Genomic DNA, 20,833 nt, shown 5'->3' on the forward strand with positions numbered 1-20,833 from the left:
TATATATATATATAAAATAAATAAACTGAGAGATCCGGCACTCACACAGATCCGCAGCTGTAGAATCAAATGCTCATGGTGCCCTCCTCAGAGACATGCAGCCCCAACATATACTGTACAGCAAATAACTTTAGTGAAGATTTATTGCATCTACGTTTCGGTGCATCCTGACGTCGGGGCTTAAGCCCCGAAACGTAGATGCAATAAATCTTCACTAAAGTTATTTGCTTAAAAGACTCTGAGTGGCGCCTCCATCCGCTGTGTGTTTGTGTGTGTGTGTGTGTGTGTGTGTGTATGTATGTATGTATGTATGTGTATGTATGTATGTGTGTGTGTGTGTGTGTGTGTGTGTGTGTGTGTGTGTGTATATATATATATATATATATATATATATATATATATATATATATATTTTATGAGAGAGAACATAAGCTAAAATGCACCTTGCTACCTTAACTAATACTCCTGTCAAAGAATTTCTGGATAAAAATAAATTTTTAAAAAATGAGTGACATACTGTAATAAATGAGGTTTTTAAACCTCTAGAATGGGGATGGCATGGGTGCAATCTTCTTGGTAGCGTATGGTAGTGTAAGGGACGTGTTTTTTGTAGTGATGAGCGGATTCTGTTTTACTCGGTTCTCAAAACCGAATCTTATTGACTCACTGATGTCACTTGTTTTGGATAGCCAATAAGATTTGGTTTTGAGAACCGAGTAAAACCGAGTAAAACCGAATCCGCTCATCACTAGTTTTTTGTGGGTCTACTATGATTGACCGGCGGTCGGGATCCCGGCACCCAGCATACCGGTGCCGGAATGCCGGCAGCGGGGCAAGCGCAAAAGAGCCCCACTGTGGGCACGCTACATGCACCACGCTATTTATTCTCCCTCATGGACACCCCAACAGGGAGAATAGTTGTTGGTATACTGGCTGTCGGGACCCTTACAGCCGGTATATCGAGTGCCTCTCGTTTTTTGTGGAGGTTTATTTAAGGGACTGCTGCTATAGGACAAAATCTTCCCAGCCCCCCTTCCCTTTGAGCATGTTAGTGGTTTAGGTTGAGCTATTTTGTAGTGGAAAAGAATGGTAAATCGCCAGTCCTGCTGCAGTTATTTAGTTTGACTGGTAGTTGGCTGTTCCACCCTAACAGGGGCAGTGTCATCACCCAAACGGGTGGGTAGTCAAGCTAGAAAGTTGAATAATACCATTATCTTTATAGGGGATTGTAGTTGTGTTTGTGCACCTTGGGTGGTGGCCGCCTGCAATGCATGTTGTTGGTTCTGATTGGTCATTGTAGATTGAGCTGCTTTTGGCTGCCCTTTCATGCCACTATACTTTCCCTTAATTAAATATAAATAAGATAACAAATTGTTTGCCAAACCTACACCTCCATATTTTTTAATTCTTTTAAGGGATTTGCACACACGTCACACTTCATCCGCTAGAAGGTTTACGCTGTTGCTTGCAAACTGTTTCAGCCTGAGCCAGTATTATGAGAATGTGGCTGAATAGGAACAAGTGATCTCACTGCTGCATTTAATGACATATATATATATATATATATATATATATATATATATATATTTACTAAAGAAAGCAAAAATAAATTATGGCACCAAATATAATGTATGTATGTATAATAATTCGTTAATATAAGTACATAGAATATATTTTGAAGAATTAATCAGAATTTGTGTCACACTACAAAGTCATCCAAGTGCACCTTCCAGATCTTTGTCACTGCCAGGCTGGTGATGCTGAGGTCAGATTCTCACAATGTGGGGGGTGCTGGACATTAAGAAATGTACGAGGAACCACTTCGCCAATAGATCTGTCCAGCAGAGCACTCTGTTCAGGCAATTATTAGATCTCTAGATGTCATATGTGTTTGTGTATTTACATATTTTATGGTGTTTATTGATGGATTGGGTATCTTTCTCTATATTAATCTGTATCCAGGGCCCTCCACATTCTATGTACAGTATATGAAAAATCACTGACACTCTTTGGACCTGGTAATGAACTGATTATTGGTTCAGCGTACAGTATGGCTCCATAGTATGAACAGGCAATAAGTGCTCTTTAATATAATGTAAAATATAAAAATTAAATATTTCCAAATAGAACATTGAATAACTAGGGTAGCAAGCAACACATAATTTAGTGTGAAACCATATTTATAGAAACATTATATTAGACTCCTAATTGCTTCAAAAATCCTGGTGAAGCCATACTACATTATCTAATCTTCATAAATGAACTCAGTTGCCTTTTAGCCATAAAAAAAGAAAAAAGTGCTGTACGTACATTAGCAGTGACATAGCAAAACGAAGGAATGTAAACTGAAATGGTCTCCTGCTGTTAGTGGTTACTTCAAACCAGTCTGGTAAGAGGAAGAGGTGAGGCTCAGGATGAGGTGTTTAACGCAGGGTTATGGCTTTTCACCTGATTCAGAGTCTGATTCCCAGCAAACAGGTCAGACAAGTACAGTCTCAGCTATATATAAGAGTGGAGGATATTATACAAGGAGAGTCCTAAGCATCAGGAGCACAGGATATAATCTCTCAAGTCTCTAGTCATATGGTAAGATCATGAATTGGGTAATGTACGCTGAAGTGCAACACAGATTTAAAATATATATATATATATATATATATCTTAATAGCTATTTACACTATAGTAAATTTTGTTCAACTACTATAAAAAACAATTAAGAATGTCACTATTATACATTTGGGAAACTTTAGACAAATTGTCCACGCATTTTACAATCTGACCTTCTTTTTTTTTTTTTTTTTTATCGTAGTTTTAAAGACTTTTTATAAAAATTTCTCCAGTACAGATAAAAGTATCTGGGGAAAAAAAAAATCTTAATTTAAAATGAGCAGAATAATGGTTGATTATATAATTTGTTATAATGAGCATGCACTGAAGATTTATTCCAGTTGTATTTGATTTACAAACATTAGTTTTGATCAGACAATAAGAAAGGCAGTCATTTCTTATCCTTATTCAAACGTGGATTAATTTTAGCTGCTATTGAGTTCCATTTTAGATAAGAAGAATGTCAGATAAGGCTTATCAGTATTGCTATATGGTCTCAATATTGGTTGTTAATACTGCTTAGACTGTTGAGAACACGCTTTAAACTTGTGATGCATTCATATAAGGATGCACCTGTGAAGCAAGGTTCTGTATAATGTTATAGGAACAGTAAAGAATTAATTTTAATATTTTAAAAAGTTGCTACTGATGTTTTGCTGTATTATGTTTAATATAAACGATGTATTATCTGATTGTTAAATGAATAAGGTTTAATAAGTTAAATTAGCATGGTTCATAATACTTATCCTAATGTCTGATGTGTAGAGTAAATTACTGTGATCGGTGCTCTGAGTGATCCAATATTTAAGCAAACTATATAGAATGTATATTGTCCTTAACATATAGCATTGCCACATCATTTCAGCCGGTCAGAGTGGAAAGTAAAAATCTGTCAGTCTGTGTTAGTGAGTGGAAACTAATACTGTGGAAAAAGACAGGTGTTGGAGCATGTATACGCATTTATTCACTTTTCAAATACTGCACATTATCTGTAATTCGCTCTGATCCAGGTATTTTTTAATAAGGATATCGAGCAAAAACAACGTTCTAGGGACAAGCACTGTTCACTATGGTGCCTATGGAAGTGTTGAAGAATATTTTACGTGTGCAGCTTCTGAAATAAGGTTTGTTTTTTTTGCATATGAAGGCTTTGGAGAAGGGTCTGGCTCACAACTTGCACAGATTTAATAGTGTTGTGTTTGCTCTGTATGTATCATATACACAGTGGTTAATGTTTTAAGGTAAATATGTTAAAAAAAAAAAAAAAAGCATTTCCACTCTTTGTAATACAGTATATTTGCCTCCTCTCTACCACTTTACGCAGCCGTCTGCTGGAGAGTGCGTTCAGGGAGGAGTCAGGGTAGAGCTAAGGCACATATGATAATGAGATTTATTATTACCATGTGCTGTAGCATATTAAGAGTCTCTCACTCTCTCTCCTCCTCCAAGTTTTATAATCCTCTGTCACCACTAAGGTTGTGGTTGTCAGCTCTGCATTACTTATTACATACATAAATACAGTATAACATATGCTACTGCTCAACTCAGGGCAGTCGAGAGCCGGGTACTTTTCAAGGGGCGTGGCCTAATCACAGGAGGTGTGGTCATGTACCCTTAGAATAAAATATTGAAAAAAATAGTATTTTAAGCACCTCAATAGCCACACTGCAGCCCAGGACACGTTTCAACTGCCGCAGTCTGATGTCCGGTGGGACACCATCAGACTGCGGCAGTTGAAACGTTCCTTTTAAAGCAATATTGCACTATGTCTTATTTTCTTGAGTTTCAGCATCAAGCAAACCAAAGTACTTGCTCTACTGGAAATTTCTTTTAAAGTGTAAGAAATTTGTATTTTATCCCTATTGTTGGTGGCGCCATTGTGTGGCAGTTCTGTGTAATTACAATTGGTATTTTCTGAGTTTTGGTGAAGGCTCTGTATTTTCTGCACCACAGGCTGCATCCAGCAAGTTTGTGCAATTTTAGATCTTTTACCATTGTACATTGAAGACCCCAAGTAGTTATGGGATTATACAGGAGAAAAAGACACTGTGGCCCCCATTTACAAAGCCTTGGGGAGTGACAAATAGTGTGGTGATGAAATATCAACCAAATCAGCTCCTAACTTTCATGTCACAGGCTGCTTTTGAAAAATGATAGTTAGGAGCTGGTTGGCTGGTACTTTATCACCGTGCTATTTATCACTCTCCAAGGCTTGATACACCTGGGCCTGATGGTAACTGATACCACATAAAGCACATTATATGGATTAGAAGTGTTATGCATACTGTGTGTTCTGTACCACTATCACTAAGAAGAGTTGGTTGCTAGTTGTAATATTCAGTAGAAGTACTTTGTAGTATTGCCAGCATCTAATTATGATATAATGTTATAATTGGCATATGCAAATATTCCTGTTTGGTACATCAGCAAGTAGTTAGGTGCATAATGTGTGTTCGCTATTTGTAAACTCTGTAATGGGAAAGTTTTGCATCACTGTCCTTCACTGGTATTCTTATAAACGGGTGTGGTATAAAAGATAGACAGACAATGTCTAGTTAGACAGTCAATAGACACCACATGTTAGACAGACATTAGGTCGACAGGTTCAAATGGTTGACATGAAAAAGGTAGAAAATAAAAAGGGTCGACAGGGTCAAAAGGTCGACATGAAAATGGTCGACATAAAAAAGGTAGGCACCATGGTTGTTTTTTTTTTGTGGTTTGTGTGGATAGTTTTGTCATCTGAGACCCCCAATTGTAGAAAGGCATACCCTCGTGGGGCTCACTTCGCTCGCCACGCTTCGAGCTTGGTGGCTCGCTGCGCTCGCCACAAGGTTTATATCCGACTCTATGCCGAAATGGATAGGGAAGGTATGAAATAGTCCAAAAACATATTAAATTTAAAAAAACATAAGATTTTAAACCTGCCGGTAAATCTTTTTCTCCTAGTCCGTAGAGCAGGCATTCCCAACCACGGTCCTCAAGGCACACCAACAGTGCAGGTTTTACTGATAACCAGGCTGCAGCACAGATGGTTAAATCAAAATAACTCAGCTACTAATTAAGTCACCTGTGCTGAAGACTGGATATCACTAAAACCAGGACTGTTAGTGTGCCTTGAGGACCGTGGTTGGGAATGCCTGCCGTAGAGGATGCTGGGGACTCCGTAAGGACCATGGGGTATAGATGGGCTCCGCAGGAGACATGGGCACTATTAAGAACTTTAGAATGGGTGTGCACTGGCTCCTCCCTCTATGCCCCTCCTCCAGACCTCAGTTAGAGAAACTGTGCCCAGAGGAGACGGCCAGTACGAGGAAAGGATTTTGTTAACCTAAGGGCAAGATTCATACCAGCCCACACCATCCACACCGTATAACATGGAAAATATGAACCAGTTAACAGCATGAAACAAAACAGCATCATCCAGAGACTGATCAAAACTGTAACATAACCCTTATGTAAGCAAAAACTATATATAAGTCTTGCAGAAATTTGTCCGCACTGGGACGGGCGCCCAGCATCCTCTACGGACTATGAGAAAAAGATTTACCGGTAGGTTTAAAATCTTATTTTCTCTTACGTCCTAGAGGATGCTGGGGACTCCGTAAGGACCATGGGAATTATACCAAAGCTCCAGACCGGGCGGGAGAGTGCGGATGACTCTGCAGTACCGATTGAGTAAACAGTAGGTCCTCATCAGCCAGGGTATCAAACTTGTAGAACTTTGCAAAAGTGTTTGACCCCGACCAAGTCGCTGCTCGGCAAAGCTGTAACGCCGAGATGCCTCGGGCAGCCGCCCAAGAAGAGCCCACCTTCCTAGTGGAATGGGCCTTAACCGAATTTGGTAACGGCAATCCAGCCGTAGAATGAGCCTGCTGAATCGTGTTACAGATCCAGCGAGCAATAGTCTGCTTAGAAGCAGGAGCGCCAACCTTGTTGGCTGCATACAGGACAAACAGAGCCTCTGTTTTCCTAACCCGAGCCGTCCTGGCTACATAAATTTTTAAGGCCCTGACTACATCAAGGGACTTGGAATCCTCCAAGTCCCCTGTAGACACAGGCACCACAATAGGTTGGTTCATATGAAACGATGAAACCACCTTAGGCAAAAATTGAGGACGAGTCCGCAATTCTGCTCTATCCACAGGGAAAATCAGATAGGGACTTTTGTGAGACAAAGCTGCCAATTCAGACACCCGCCTTGCAGATGCCAAGGCCAACAACATGACCACCTTCCAAGTGAGAAATTTTAATTCCACCGTTTGAAGAGGCTCAAACCAGTGATATTTCAGGAACTGTAACACCACGTTAAGGTTCCATGGTGCCACTGGAGGCACAAAAGGAGGCTGGATGTGCAGCACTCCCTTTACAAAAGTCTGGACTTCTGGGAGAGAAGCCAATTCCTTCTGAAAGAAATCGATAGAGCCGAAATCTGTACCTTAATGGAGCCTAATTTTAGGCCCACATCCACTCCTGTCTGTAGAAAGTGAAGAAAACGGCCCAGATGGAAATCTTCTGCAGGAGCATTCTTGGCTTCACACCAAGATACATACTTTCTCCAGATACAGTGATAATGCTTCGCCGTCACCTCCTTCCTAGCCCTTATCAGAGTAGGGATGACTACTTCCGGAATGCCTTTACCAGCTAGGATTCGGCGTTCAACCGCCATGGCGTCAAACGCAACCGCGGTAAGTCTTGGAACAGACCGGGCCCCTGTTGCAACAGGTCCTCTCTGAGAGGAAGAGGCCACGGATCTTCTGTGAGCATTTCCTGAAGATCTGAATACCAGGCCCTGCGAGGCCAATCTGGAACAATGAGTATTGTTTGCACTCTTTATCGTCTTATGATTCTCAATATTTTTGAGATGAGCAGAAGAGGAGGGAACACATAGACCGACTGAAACACCCACGGTGTCACCAGGGCATCCACTGCTACTGCCTGAGGGTCCCTTGACCTGGCACAATACCTCCGAAGCTTCTTGTTGAGGCGTGACGCCATCATGTCTATTTGAGGAAGTCCCCAATGACTTGTTATCTCTGCAAAAACTTCTTGATGAAGTCCCCACTCCCCCAGATGGAGATCGTGTCTGCTGAGGAAGTCTGCTTCCCAGTTGTCTATTCCCGGAATGAAGACTGCTGTCAAAGCGCTTACAGTGGAGATTGAAAGTTTGGGCACCCCAGGCAAAAATTCATTTTAATGTGCAAAAAGAAGCCAAGAAAAGATGGAAAAATCTCCAAAAGGCATCAAATTACAGATTAGACATTCTTTTAACATGTCAAAAAAAGTTTGATTTTATTTCCATCATTTACACTTTCAAAAGAACAGAAAACAAAAAATGGTGTCTGCAAAAGTTTGGGCACCCTGCAGAGTTAATACCTTGTACTGCCCCCTTTGGACAGCTGAGACCTGGCAGTGTCATGGATTGTTCTCAATCATCGTCTGGAAAGACCAGGTGATGTCAATCTCAAAGGTTTTAAAAGCCCAGACTCATCTGACCTTGCTCCAACAATCAGCACCATGGGTTCCTCTAAGCAGTTGTGTAGAACACTGAAACTGAGAATAGTTGATGCTCACAAAGCAGGAGAAGGCTATAAGAAGATAGCAAAGCGTTAACAGATGCCCATATCCTCTGTTCGGAATGTAATTAAGAAATGGCAGTCATCAGGAACAGTGGAAGTTAAAGCAAGATCTGGAAGACCAAGAAAAATATCAGACAGAACAGCTCGCAGGATTGTGAGAAAAGCAAGTCAAAATTCACATTTGACTGCACAATCCCTCCAGGAAGATCTGGCAAACACTGGAGTTGTGGTACACTATTCCAATATAAAGAGATACTTGTACAAATATGGTCTTCATGGAAGAGTCCTCAGAAGAAAACCTCTTCTACGTCCTCACCACAAAAATCAGTGTTTGAAGTTTGCAAATGAACATATAGACAAGCCTGATGCATTTTGGAATAAAGTTCTGTGGACCGATGAGGTTAAAATAGAACTTTTTGGCCGGAATGAGCAAAGGTACGTTTGGAGAAGGAAGGGCACAGAATTTAATGAAAAGAACCTCTGTCCAACTGTTAAGCATGGGGGTGGATCAATCATGCTTTGGGGTTGTATTGCAGCCAGTGGCACAGGGAACATTTCACGAGTAGAAGGAAAAATGGATTCAATAAGATTCCAGCAAATTTTTGACGCTAACTTGATGCCATCTGTGAAAAAGCTGAAGTTAAAGAGAGGCTGGCTTCTACAAATGAATAATGATCCTAAACACACCTCAAAATCCACGGTGGATTACATCAAGAGGCGTAAACTGAAGGTTTTGCCATGGCCTTCACAATCTCCTGACCTCAACATAATTGAAAATCTATGGATAGACCTTAAAAGACCAGTGCGTCACTGACAGCCCAGGAATCTCAAAGAACTGGAAGACTTTTGTAAGGAAGAATGGGCGAAGATACCTCAAACAAGAATTGAAAGACTCTTGGCTGGCTACAAAAAGCGTTTTCAAGCTGCGATACTTGCCAAGGGTGCAGTACAAGGTATTAACTCTGCAGGGTGCCCAAACTTTTGCAGACGCCATTTTTTTGTTTTCTGTTCTTTTGAAAGTGTAAATGATGGAAATAAAATCAAACTTTTTTTTTACATGTTATAAGAATGTCTAATCTGTAATTTGATGACTTTTGGAGATTTTTCCATCTTTCCTTGGCTTCTTTTTGCACATTAAAATGAATTTTTGCCTGGGGTGCTCAAACTTTCAATCCCCACTGTACATGATTTTCCACCCAGCGAAGAATCCTGGTGGCTTCCGCCATCACCACTCTGCTCCTTGTTCCGCCTTGTCTGTTTACATGAGCCACGGATGTGACGTTGTCTGACTGAATCAGAACTGGTAGGTCGCGAAGAAGAGTCTCCGCTTGATGCAGGCCGTTGTATATGGCCCTCAATTCCAGTACGTTGATGTGTAGACAAGCCTCCTGGCTTGACCATAGTCCCTGGAAGTTTCTTCCTTGTGTGACTGCTCCCCATCCTCGGAGGCTCGCATCCGTGGTCACCAGAACCCTGTCCTGATTGCCGAACCTGCGACCCTCTAGAAGGTGAGCACTCTGCAGCCACCACAGGAGAGACACCCTGGCCCTGGGGGACAGGCTGATTTTTTGATGAATGTGCAGATGGGACCCGGACCACTTGTCCAGAAGGTCCCACTGAAAAGTCCTCGCATGAAACCTGCCGAAGGGAATGGCCTCATAGGACGCCACCATTTTTCCCAGTACTCGAGTGCATTGATGGACCGACACACTTTTCGGTTTCAACAGGTCTCTGACCATGTTCTGGAGTTCCTGGGCTTTTTCCATCAGGAGAAAAACCCTCATTTGTTCCGTGTCCAGAATTATGCCCAAGAAAGTCAACCAGGTCGTTGGAACCAACTGCGACTTTGGTAGATTGACAATCCAGCCGTGTTGCTGCAGCACTCTTAGGGAGAGCGACACGCATTGTAGCAACTGTTCTCTTGATCTCGCTTTTATCAGGAGATCGTCCAAGTACGGGATAATTGTGACTCCCTGCCTGCGCAGGAGCACCATCATTTCCGCCATTACCTTTGGGAAAATCCTCGGGGCCGTGGAAAGCCCAAACGGCAACGTCTGAAACTGGTAATGACAGTCCTGTACAGCGAACCTCAGGTACGCCTGATGAGGAGGATATATGGGGACATGAAGGTATGCATCCTTTATGTCTAGTGAGACCATAAAATCCCTACCTTCCAGGCTGGAGATAACCGCCCTGAGCGATTCCATCTTGAAATTGAACTTTTTCAAGTACAGGTTTAGGGATTTTAAATTTAGAATGGGTCTGACCGAGCCATCCGGTTTCGGGACCACAAATAGGGTTGAATAGTACCCCTTCCCCTGTTGAACTAGGGGAACCTCGACAACCACTTGTTGTTGACACACACAGTTTTTTAATTGCCGCTAAAACTATCTCCCTTTCTGGGGAAGAAGCTGGTAAAGCCGATTTGAAAAACCGGCGAGGAGGCACGTCTTCGAATTCCAGCTTGTAACCCTGGGATACAATTTCTGATTGAGCACAGACGTGGCTGAAGAGTCGAAGACGTGCCCCCACCAGAGCGGACTCCTTTCCCGGAGCCCCAGCATCATGCGGTGGATTTAGTAGAAGCCGGGGAGGACTTCTGCTCCTGGGAACTAGCCGTAGCCGGCAGTTTTTTCCCTCTACCCTTACCTCTGGCGAGGAAGGAAGAGCCCCGACCTCTTCTGGACTTATGCGACCGAAAGGACTGCATCTGATATTGTGGCGTTTTCTTTTGCTGTGAGGAAACATAAGGCAAAATAGTAGATTTACCTGCCGTAGCTGTGGAAACCAGGTCCGTGAGACCCTCCCCAAATAAGTCCTCACCTTTGTAAGGCAAAACCTCCATATGCCTCTTTGAGTCGGCATCACCCGTCCATTGGTGGGTCCACAGGGCTCGCCTAGAAGAAATCGCCATGGCGTTGGCTCTCGAACCCAGCAGGCTAACGTCTCTCTGAGAATCTCTCATATATAGGACTGCGTCCTTAATGTGACCCAAGGTCAATAACATGGTATCCCTATCCAGGGTATCAATGTCGGCTGACAAGGTATCCGTCCAAGCCGCCACAGCGCTACAAACCCAAGCCGACGCTATTGCCGGTCTGAGCAAGGCACCCGTATGTGTATAAATTGACTTCAAGGTAGTTTCCTGCCTGCGATCAGCAGGATCCCTGAGGGCTGCCGTGTCTGGAGACGGCAGCGCCACCTTTTTGGACAAGCGCGTTAAAGCTTTGTCCACCCTGGGCGAGGATACCCACCATACCCTGTCCTTTGCCGGGAAAGGATACGCCATAAGAATTCTCTGGGGAATCTGCAGTTTCTTGTCTGGAGTTTCCTAAGCTTTTTCAAATAACTCATTCAGCTCATGAGATGGGGGAAAAGTTCTCAGGTTTCTTTTCCTTAAACATGTGTACCCTCGTGTCAGGGACAGAGGGGTCATCTGTGATATGTAAAACATCTTTTATTGCAATAATCATATAATGAATACTTTTGGCCACCCTTGGGTGTAACCTCGCATCATCGTAGTCGACACTGGAGTCAGAATCCGTATCGGTATCAGTGTCTGCTACTTGGGACAGTGGTCGTTTCGGAGACCAAGAAGGGCCCTGTGACACAGTCAAAGCCATGGATTGACTCCCTGCTTTATCCCTGGACTCTGCTTTGTCCAATCTCTTATGTAACAAAGCCACATTTGCATTTAAAACATTCAGCATATCCATCCAATCATGTGTCGGCGTTGCCGACGGAGACACCACAATCATCTGCTCCACCTTCTCCTTAGATGAGCCTTCCGCTTCAGACATGCCGACACACGCGTACCGACACCCACACACACTCGGGGATATATCTATATGGAGACAGTTCCCCAATAAGGCCCTTTGGACAGACAGAGAGAGAGTATGCCAGCACACACCCAGCGCCAACTGACACTGGAAGCCAAATTCCCAGACAAAAAGCGCTTTCATATAAATATATACTCACTGCGTCAATAAAAAGTGCCCCCCCCCCTCTTTTTTGCCCTCTGTGACAGTGTTCAGCAGGGGAGAGTCCGGGGAGCCAGCTTCTCTGCATGTGCTGTGGAGAAAATGGCGCTGGTTAGTGCTGGAGGATCAAGCCCCGCCCCCTCAGCGGCGGGCTTCAGTCCCGCTCAAATAATAAAAAAACTGGCGGGGGTTAATAATATACTGCCTCCGCAGTATATTTACATCTGCCAGTGTCCCTTGAGGCTATTAATTGCTGCCCAGGGTGCCCCCCCTGCGCCCTGCACCCTTACAGTGCCCGCTGTTGTGTGTGTGTGTGTGTGTGTGTGTGTGTGTGTGTGTGTGTGTGTGTGTGTGTGTGTGTGTGTGGGAGCAATGGCGCGCAGCTTTACCGCTGCACGTTACCTCGCTGAAGAACTGAAGTCTTCTGCCGCCTTTTGAAGTCTTCTTTCTTCTTCTACTCACCCGGCTTCTATCTTCCGGCTCTGTGAGGAGGACGGCGGCGCGGCTCCGGGACGAACGGCGAGGGTGAGACCTGCGTTCCGACCATCTGGAGCTAATGGTGTCCAGTAGCCTAAGCAGAGCCTATCACTTAAGTAGGTCTGCTTCTCTCCCCTCAGTCCCACGATGCAGGGAGCCTGTTGCCAGCAGTGCTCCCTGAAAATAAAAAACCTAACAAAATTATTTTTACAGAGAAACTCTGGAGAGCTCCCCTGTAATGCACCCAGTCTCCTCTGGGCACAGGATCTAACTGAGGTCTGGAGGAGGGGCATAGAGGGAGGAGCCAGTGCACACCCATTCTAAAGTTCTTTATAGTGCCCATGTCTCCTGCAGAGCCCGTCTATACCCCATGGTCCTTACGGAGTCCCCAGCATCCTCTAGGACGTAAGAGAAAAAACAGTTGTCTATCATTTTTATGTTGACCATTTTCATGTTGACCTTTTGATATATGGTGTCTGTCTATTGACTGTCTAACTAGACACTGTCTATCTAGCAACCAGATACCATTATAAACATTGGATGCCAAATGTTTGTTGGTGACACATAACCTATATGATTAAGATATTTTATCTCTTTTTGTGATCCACCAAGGTTAAAATAATGTAATAAGTAAAACCAAAACCATGATTAAATAAGAGAATGTTTTGGCATTAGAATGTTGATTATATTTACAATTTAAAGACAGAGGGATAATAGTCCAAATTGTACATCTCCAACTGATGTTGATATGTTGTTATGTAGGACATTGTTTGGCCTGATTAAAAGACAAATTTATACTGACAAAATCAAAATGCTCAATGTTAAATCAAAGTAACCTGATTTAACAATGAACTAACTTTTAATAGAAGAGGTGTTTTGCAAATGTCTGAAAATAAATATTAGTGTTGTCATTTATTTTGGTAATACAAGGGAAGGGTGTGTGTGTGTGTGTGTGTGTGTGTGTGTTTGTATGTGTGTGTGTGTGTGTGTATGTATATATATATATGTATGTATATATATATATATATATATATATATATATATATATATATATATATATATAGGTTGAGTATCCCTTATCCAAAATGCTTGGGACCAGATATATTTTGGATATTGGATTTTTCCGTATTTTGGAATAATTGCATACCATAATGAGATATAATGGTGATGGGGCCTAAATCTAAGCACAGAATGAATTTATGTTACACATACACCTTATACACACAGCCTGAAGGTCATTTTAGCCAATATTTTTTATAAATTTGTGCATTAACAAAGTGTGTGTCTGCATTCACACAATTCATTTATGTTTCATATACACCTTATATACACAGCCTGAAGGTCATTTAATACATTATTTTTAATAACTGTGTATTAAACAAAGTTTGTGTACATTGAGCCATCAAAAAACAAAGGTTTCACTATCTCACTCTCACTCAAAAAAGTCCGTATTTCGGAATATTCCGTATTTCGGAATATTTGGATATGGGATACTCAACCTGTATATATATTCATTCACTTTTTTTTTTATTGGTTTGCTATTATTATTTATGACTTAAATGCAATTGGCAAACATGCATGATTGCTCATTCTATCATGGAGAAGTCATGCAGCGTATACAGTATATCAGTTACTGGCAGTATGTCTGTTATATAGTATGTCTGATCTGGTAATCATACTCAAAAGTTAAAGCACCTATTGAAGCTCAGAAATATATACTGTACCTTTTGCTCTTGCTATAACTGAAGAATGTCTGATTAGTGGCTGTGTATCCATTTGTGTCAGACCTGCATTTTAAAACACAATAGAAAGTTTAAAGCACTCCGGACATGTAATTATAAACTAGAGCTTTACCTGCATTCAGGAAGTCATTGGAGGTCAATTATTACTTCAATGCATTTAGCTTGTATTAAGCTCATTGACTGAAACAACATGTATTTGGAAAACCATGCTACAATGTAACTGAGCGTAAGAAAAAAATCACAAGTGTGCATGCTGGTATTGAAAGTAACCAATGGATTCCATTGTCAGACTCATTGGCATGCATTGCACTACTTTAAAAGTTGTGGTGGAACATAAAGGAATACAGTTATAGCATTTATTTTTTGCCACATAGATTTTTTTTCTTTTTACTAGCATACTATATATTTTACAATTTATTAAAAGCATGTATTATTATTATTATTATTATTATTTCTTCCTGTGAACTTTCACAGACATTACTTTACTGCAACACTTTTAGAAGAACATTTTAAAAATGTGTATTTCCATGCCATTGAAAAATCTTGGCAGTATGAGTTCTAAAACTTTTTTTGTGATGAAAACAGGGTCAGGACACCAGTACAAGTTAGTATACAGCAGAGATGAGCAGTTCGGATTTACTCAGATCTTTCCGGCAAACTAGCCAAAGTTTTGATTTATCTTATTAGCAGATTTTACCTATTTGCTGCAAGACTGTAGCCCCTCAGGTAAAAGCAGTCACCTAATCCGTGTCAGTGAAGCCAGATGCAGTCCATGACACTGCACTAGGTACACTGTGACTGGCAGTGACTTCCTATTGGAAGTCCAACCTGCCAGTCTTCCTCAGGACAGGCAGTCCTATTGGGAGGTGTTTCCTCCGTCCAGTACTGCCAAACTTGGCCTTTGATTAGCAGAGAGCTTGCATCCTGTAGGAAGCCACTCCCTACCTCAGCTGATGCAGTCCGTAGAAGACTGGGTTTTGCACATGTGCAGTACCGCCACCACTACAGTGCATGTGCTGGTCCCAGCACCTGTCAGCTACATTGTACGGGTGCCGGGACAGAGCCGGCGGTGGGAGCAGGCAGCAGGGACAAAGCAGCAGGACCCCAGCAACACGGCAAGCGGCAGCCCCCAATCTTCCATTGAGGCAGGAGCTGCTGCTGTTGACTATCCAAAAACACAGGAGAGCCAGATTGCCAATAAGAAGCAGTTTTTATGATCTGAACATAACCAAGTAACTCTGGATGACTCATCTTTAGTATACAGGCTCCCAGCAGTATACTGAAAATTACGGAAGTGAACATGTAAATAACTGGTGATCATTATATGAGAACAAAATGGGAAATATAAAAAAATAAATAATAGAATTAGTAATTGGGAGGGAGACAGTGTGTTCAGTTTTTAATGAGTGACTCACAGATTAGTTCAGGTACATAGAGGCTGTCGCTATACAAATACCTCCAGTGCACATTTTGCAATAGCTGGAAGCAAGTTAATCAGCCTTACATCACAGGCTGGTAACTGATACGTTTTTTCAATGTTTGACATCAACAGACTTTTGGTTTTAGTTTAATTACCCCAAAACTCATGGCTACCTCTGCTTTGTTTAGATCCTTTATGTGGCCCAAGTACTGGAGGGTGTAGCCACTGAAGGGTATTTGGTCATGCCCTGTTGTGGTGTAGATCCTATTGTGCACATCCGGGTGCATTGTTGTGGTATCAGAGGGGTGTGGTTATGCCTTACTAAGCCCCTACCTTCCCTCCCTCTCTCAGTGCCCCTGTGTAAATGTCCGCTGCATAAGGCTGAGGGTATGCTACTGTTTCACTGCTTTATACCCTCTTTAATATTTTGCAGAGATTACTAGAGGTACTAAGGGGTCTATTCATGCAGCAGTGAAAAGCCCTGTTTTGCGTTAAACAGGGCTTTTCTCTGCTTACCACAATTCACAGAGCCGGTTACCGTGGAGAAGTCTCTGACTTCTCCAGCGGTACCCCCGCTCTGTGCCTGAATCGCATCACCATACCTTTGTATGGTGAGTGCAATTCATGAAGGTGCGGAAAGCTCTGCTTTCCGCTTCTCCATGGAGTTCAGGTTCGCCATCTGAGGACGGCGTAACCTGAACTGTAGTGCGGAGACGTCAGGGAAGCTCAATGCTTCCCTGATCGCTGCTCGGCACCTCGTGCAGGCTCCGCCCCCCGACCTCCCAGCAACCACTGCGGCCTGCCGGGAGGTCATCAAGCTGCGCATGCGCAAAGGGACCCGCCGCTGGACTCCGCGCATCGCAGGAGGGACCGCTGGAGAAGACCTCACCGCAGGAGCCCCAGACACCGCAGCGCATCGTCGGAAGGGTGAGTATACATGAATTGCTACTTATCACAGCTATACATCGCATCGAAGAGATGCGATGTATAGTGATAAGTAGCAATTATGTTTTCGTTTTCTACATGAATAGACCCCTAAATGATTATCAGACCAAGAAGGAGGTTTATGAAGGCTTCAAGTGGCAACCAATCAAATTCTTGCTGTCCCTTATCTAGTACATTTAACTAAACGATACTTTGAATCTTATTGGTTGTCGTGGGTGACACCTCTTCAGAAGGTTTTATAATACTTCCTCCAAATATGTTTTAACCCTACAAAGTGGTTTTAGAAAATGTGAACAGAGATCAAGAACAGGACCCTATTTGATTGTGCTCTTGTAATATTTTACCATATACAGAAAAATTTGCATTAGCTGTGCTCAGTTTACTGTGGCAACTAACCAGTTATTTGACTTTAACAAATGACCCTCAAGATTATGTGTCGCCTTTTTAGCAAACAGTTTTGTTATGCCAACAGTATTACAATATTTACAGCATTGCATAATTCTGCTAAAGGAGAAAAGTATGGGAAAACTGACGGAGATTGCTAGAGCCTTAACAACTTCATTGCTTTTGGCACTAGCTGCCTCGGATCACTAAAGAGAGAAATGCAAATACGTAGCCATTTACTTCACATATAATTTGTTTCATTAACATAGTGGAAAATTTCTGAAGCTATTTGAAAGCTATAAAACCTGAATCATTTCTCGTAGTACATATAAATCTGTACCCTTTATTTTCATACTGCTTTAACCCAAGCTATATTAATTAATTGATGTACAATGCTTTTAATAATTAATTTTTTTGAGCCCAGGTATAAATTTAGCGCTAAACCCAAAATATCCCAGAATAAATCAGTTTGTAAGAAGAGCATTAGTTATAGCAAACTGATTAACCAGGCTACTCATGACTGTTCATGCTCACATCCACCTGCAGAACCTTATTTCTACGCTTAACTAGGGTAAGAGGGCGAAGTAGGAGTTGAAATGATTTGGAATAATTACTGCCTTATTGTAACTATGACAACAGGCAAACATCTCCTGGATAAATGGGTCATGTTGACATCTCTGGTTTCCCACAGCCATCAAATTTTTCAAAGATTGCTTTATTTTTTGCATCGCAAAATGATTTTGTTATAGCATCCAATAATACATTAATGTTTGTTTGTTTGTTTACCTGGAATTGGGTTTCTCTGCAGGAATATGTACTGTTGGTGGTAGCTGTGGCTTTAGCTGTAACCTGAAAGCAGCCTAAAGTCCATGGTCCCAACAGTAAGAGGGTCTGGCTTGATTTGAAAGTATATTTCTATGTGATTTAAAGGGTTCATTTTCAAAATACATTTTGAATACTATAATGCAATTCTCCATTAAATATAATGAAAATATGCAAATAATGATTTACTCTATTTTATATTTGTTTGTAAATGGTTTAGTTTATAGAATGAATAGTCCCTTTCCTCTAGGTTCATTCTTATCAATGCTGCACTTCCCAATAAATGTAAAGGCAATGTTACATTCAATTTGTTCCTAATTAGCTGATAGTGTTACGTCTAAATAAATGATGCATATTTAAGGATGGGCTGGTTTGTTGACTGTATCTGTCTGCACATAGCAACTTGGGCAAACAATAGGATTATGTTTCCTATGCAGAATGATGAAACTTAGTTTTAGTCCCATAATATAATACAGCATCTACAAATACTTTTAATTTTAATGTTTATCTCATGTGAATTTCTTAATGTTTCAGAGGCAATATGAGAGAAGACACACATATACCCAAGAAAGACAAAACCATCATAGGTAAGTCACTAGCTTTACATCCATTGCTGTCTGTATAGACGACGGACTAGTCTGCTGTTATCTTTGTCCTCTCTCTTCCCCTCTCATTGATGTCTCTCGTTTACAACCTCCTCCTCCCCCATCTGTCTCTCTTTCATCTTTATTCCTTCTCGTCTGTCTCTCTCTCTCTCTCTCTCTCTCTCTCTCTCTCTCATTTGTATTCCCAATATTTGTGTCTCTCTACCATATGTCATCCCTCTTTATCCGCGTCTCACTCATCTCACTCAAATAAAATGTGCCACCAAGCAGCACATCGCCAGTAATTGAACTCCCCCCTAGTGCATGAATGTATAGTTTGAGTTCAAGGATGTTTTATATATATATATATATATATATATATAATATGCACAATGAAGCGGCAATCCAGGATTTAATTCAAATAAACGGGTCCAGTCTCCCGACTTTGATGTGCACATCAAAATCGGGAGACTGGATGGACCTGCTTATTTGAATTAAGTCCTGGAGTGCCGCTTCATTGTGCATATATATATATATATATATATATATCAATTGTGGCAGCACTCCAAAGTAACAACAATTACTTGCCTGGTGCCCTCCTAGGTACCTCAATGGCTTAAGGTCCAAAATAGCAGATAGATGGGCGGCACTCAGAAATAATATCAGGCAACAAGCAGGGTAAGGCAACGTTTCGAAGTGTTTACTTCTTCATCAGGACAATATAAACAGTGAAACACCAACCTTATAAATGCTCACCACAGCGTGTCAGAACAGCTCCGGCGCGGGACGCGAGTGCAGACGCACACAGATGACGTCATTACCGCTCGACGCGTAACCGGGGCAACTGTAAGAAACACTCCACAGTTTCGGACAAGATCAGCAGAGTACCGATCTATGTGTAACAGATACAGACAATAACACAATAACATACAAATATAAACAGTCAGTAATTACATTTAAAAACATACTGCAGCGGTTTGGAACAGGGAAACCGGTACCCGGCCGTACTATTGGATGGCAAATTTAAAGATAAGATCAGTGTTAAAACGGAGCATATCAAGGGCATAAACGGCACACCAATGATGTTACATAAAGTACAATTTAAAGAAAATAATGTAGTCCCAGGGTTTCGTTAAGTCCCCGGGGAGTGAGTGTTTGTAACTCGTGAATCCATCTGGATTCTTTCCGTAGTAATCTGAGCGATCTGTCACCGCCACGCTGTCTCAATGGTTCATGATCAATTATCATGTATTTTAAACAGGCAACGCTATGTTTTGCCTGTAAGAAATGACGCGCAACTGGTTGGTCGCTCCGACCAGTTGCTAAAGCATTCCTGATGGCCAATCTATGATTGGCAATCCTCTCGCGTGTGGTCAGATTTGCCAACATAGTTGAGGCCACATGGGCAGGTGGTCATATAAATGATAAATTTAGTTCTACATGTAACCCTATGCTGGATAAAGTATTTTCTACCACTAAAGGGGTTGCAAAAGAATTTACCAAATGGTGAGAGCTCTGCAAGTAGTGCAATTGAGACATCTAGACCAACCAGTTGCGCGTCATTTCTTACAGGCAAAACATAGCGTTGCCTGTTTAAAATACATGATAATTGATCATGAACCATTGAGACAGCGTGGCGGTGACAGATCGCTCAGATTGCTACGGAAAGAATCCAGATGGATTCACGAGTTACAAACACTCGCTCCCCGGGGACTTAACGAAACCCTGGGACTACAATGTTTTCTTTAAATTGTACTTTATGTAACATCATTGGTGTGCCGTTTATGCCCTTGGTATGCTCTGTTTTAACATTGATCTTATCTTTAAATTTGCCATCCAATAGTACGGCCGGGTACCGGTTTCCCTGTTCCAAACCGCTGCAGTATGTTTTTAAATGTAATTACTGACTGTTTATATTTGTATGTTATTGTCTGTATCTGTTACACATAGATCGGTACTCTGGTGATCTTGTCTGAAACTGTGGAGTGTTTCTTACAGTTGCCCCGGTTACGCGTCAAGCGGTGATGACGTCATCTGTGGGCGTCTGCAGTGCACTCGCGTCCCGCGCCGGAGCTGTTCTGACACGCTGTGGTGAGCATTTATAAGGTTGGTGTTTCACTGTTTATATTGTCCTGATGAAGAAGTAAACACTTCGAAACGTTGCCTTACCCTGCTTGTTGCCTGATATTATTTCTGAGTGCCGCCCATCTATCTGCTATACATATATATATATATATATATATATATATATATATTATCCTGGAGTGCCGCTTCATTGTGCTTATATCTTCAA

The 20,833-nt window shown here is 41.9% G+C and overlaps 1 protein-coding gene across 14 annotated transcripts in view; it reads left to right on the forward strand.

Annotated features, from left to right (window-relative positions):
- Positions 1–20,833, forward strand: part of LOC135056444 (ATP-dependent translocase ABCB1-like) — a 194,363-nt gene that overhangs the window by 75,819 nt on the left and 97,711 nt on the right. For 13 of the 14 annotated variants that reach the window (XM_063961626.1, XM_063961625.1, XM_063961621.1 and 10 more), the window contains one exon: positions 18,491–18,543. In XM_063961626.1, coding sequence (XP_063817696.1) covers positions 18,498–18,543 — 46 coding nt within the window. In that variant the 5' untranslated portion in view covers positions 18,491–18,497. Of the gene's footprint in view, positions 1–2,507; positions 2,587–18,490; positions 18,544–20,833 lie in introns of those variants that run through there. The other variant, XM_063961631.1, reaches the window with a different exon arrangement.

Source organism: Pseudophryne corroboree, chromosome 3, assembly GCF_028390025.1.
Source record: "Pseudophryne corroboree isolate aPseCor3 chromosome 3, aPseCor3.hap2, whole genome shotgun sequence".
Lineage (NCBI taxonomy): Eukaryota > Metazoa > Chordata > Amphibia > Anura > Myobatrachidae > Pseudophryne > Pseudophryne corroboree.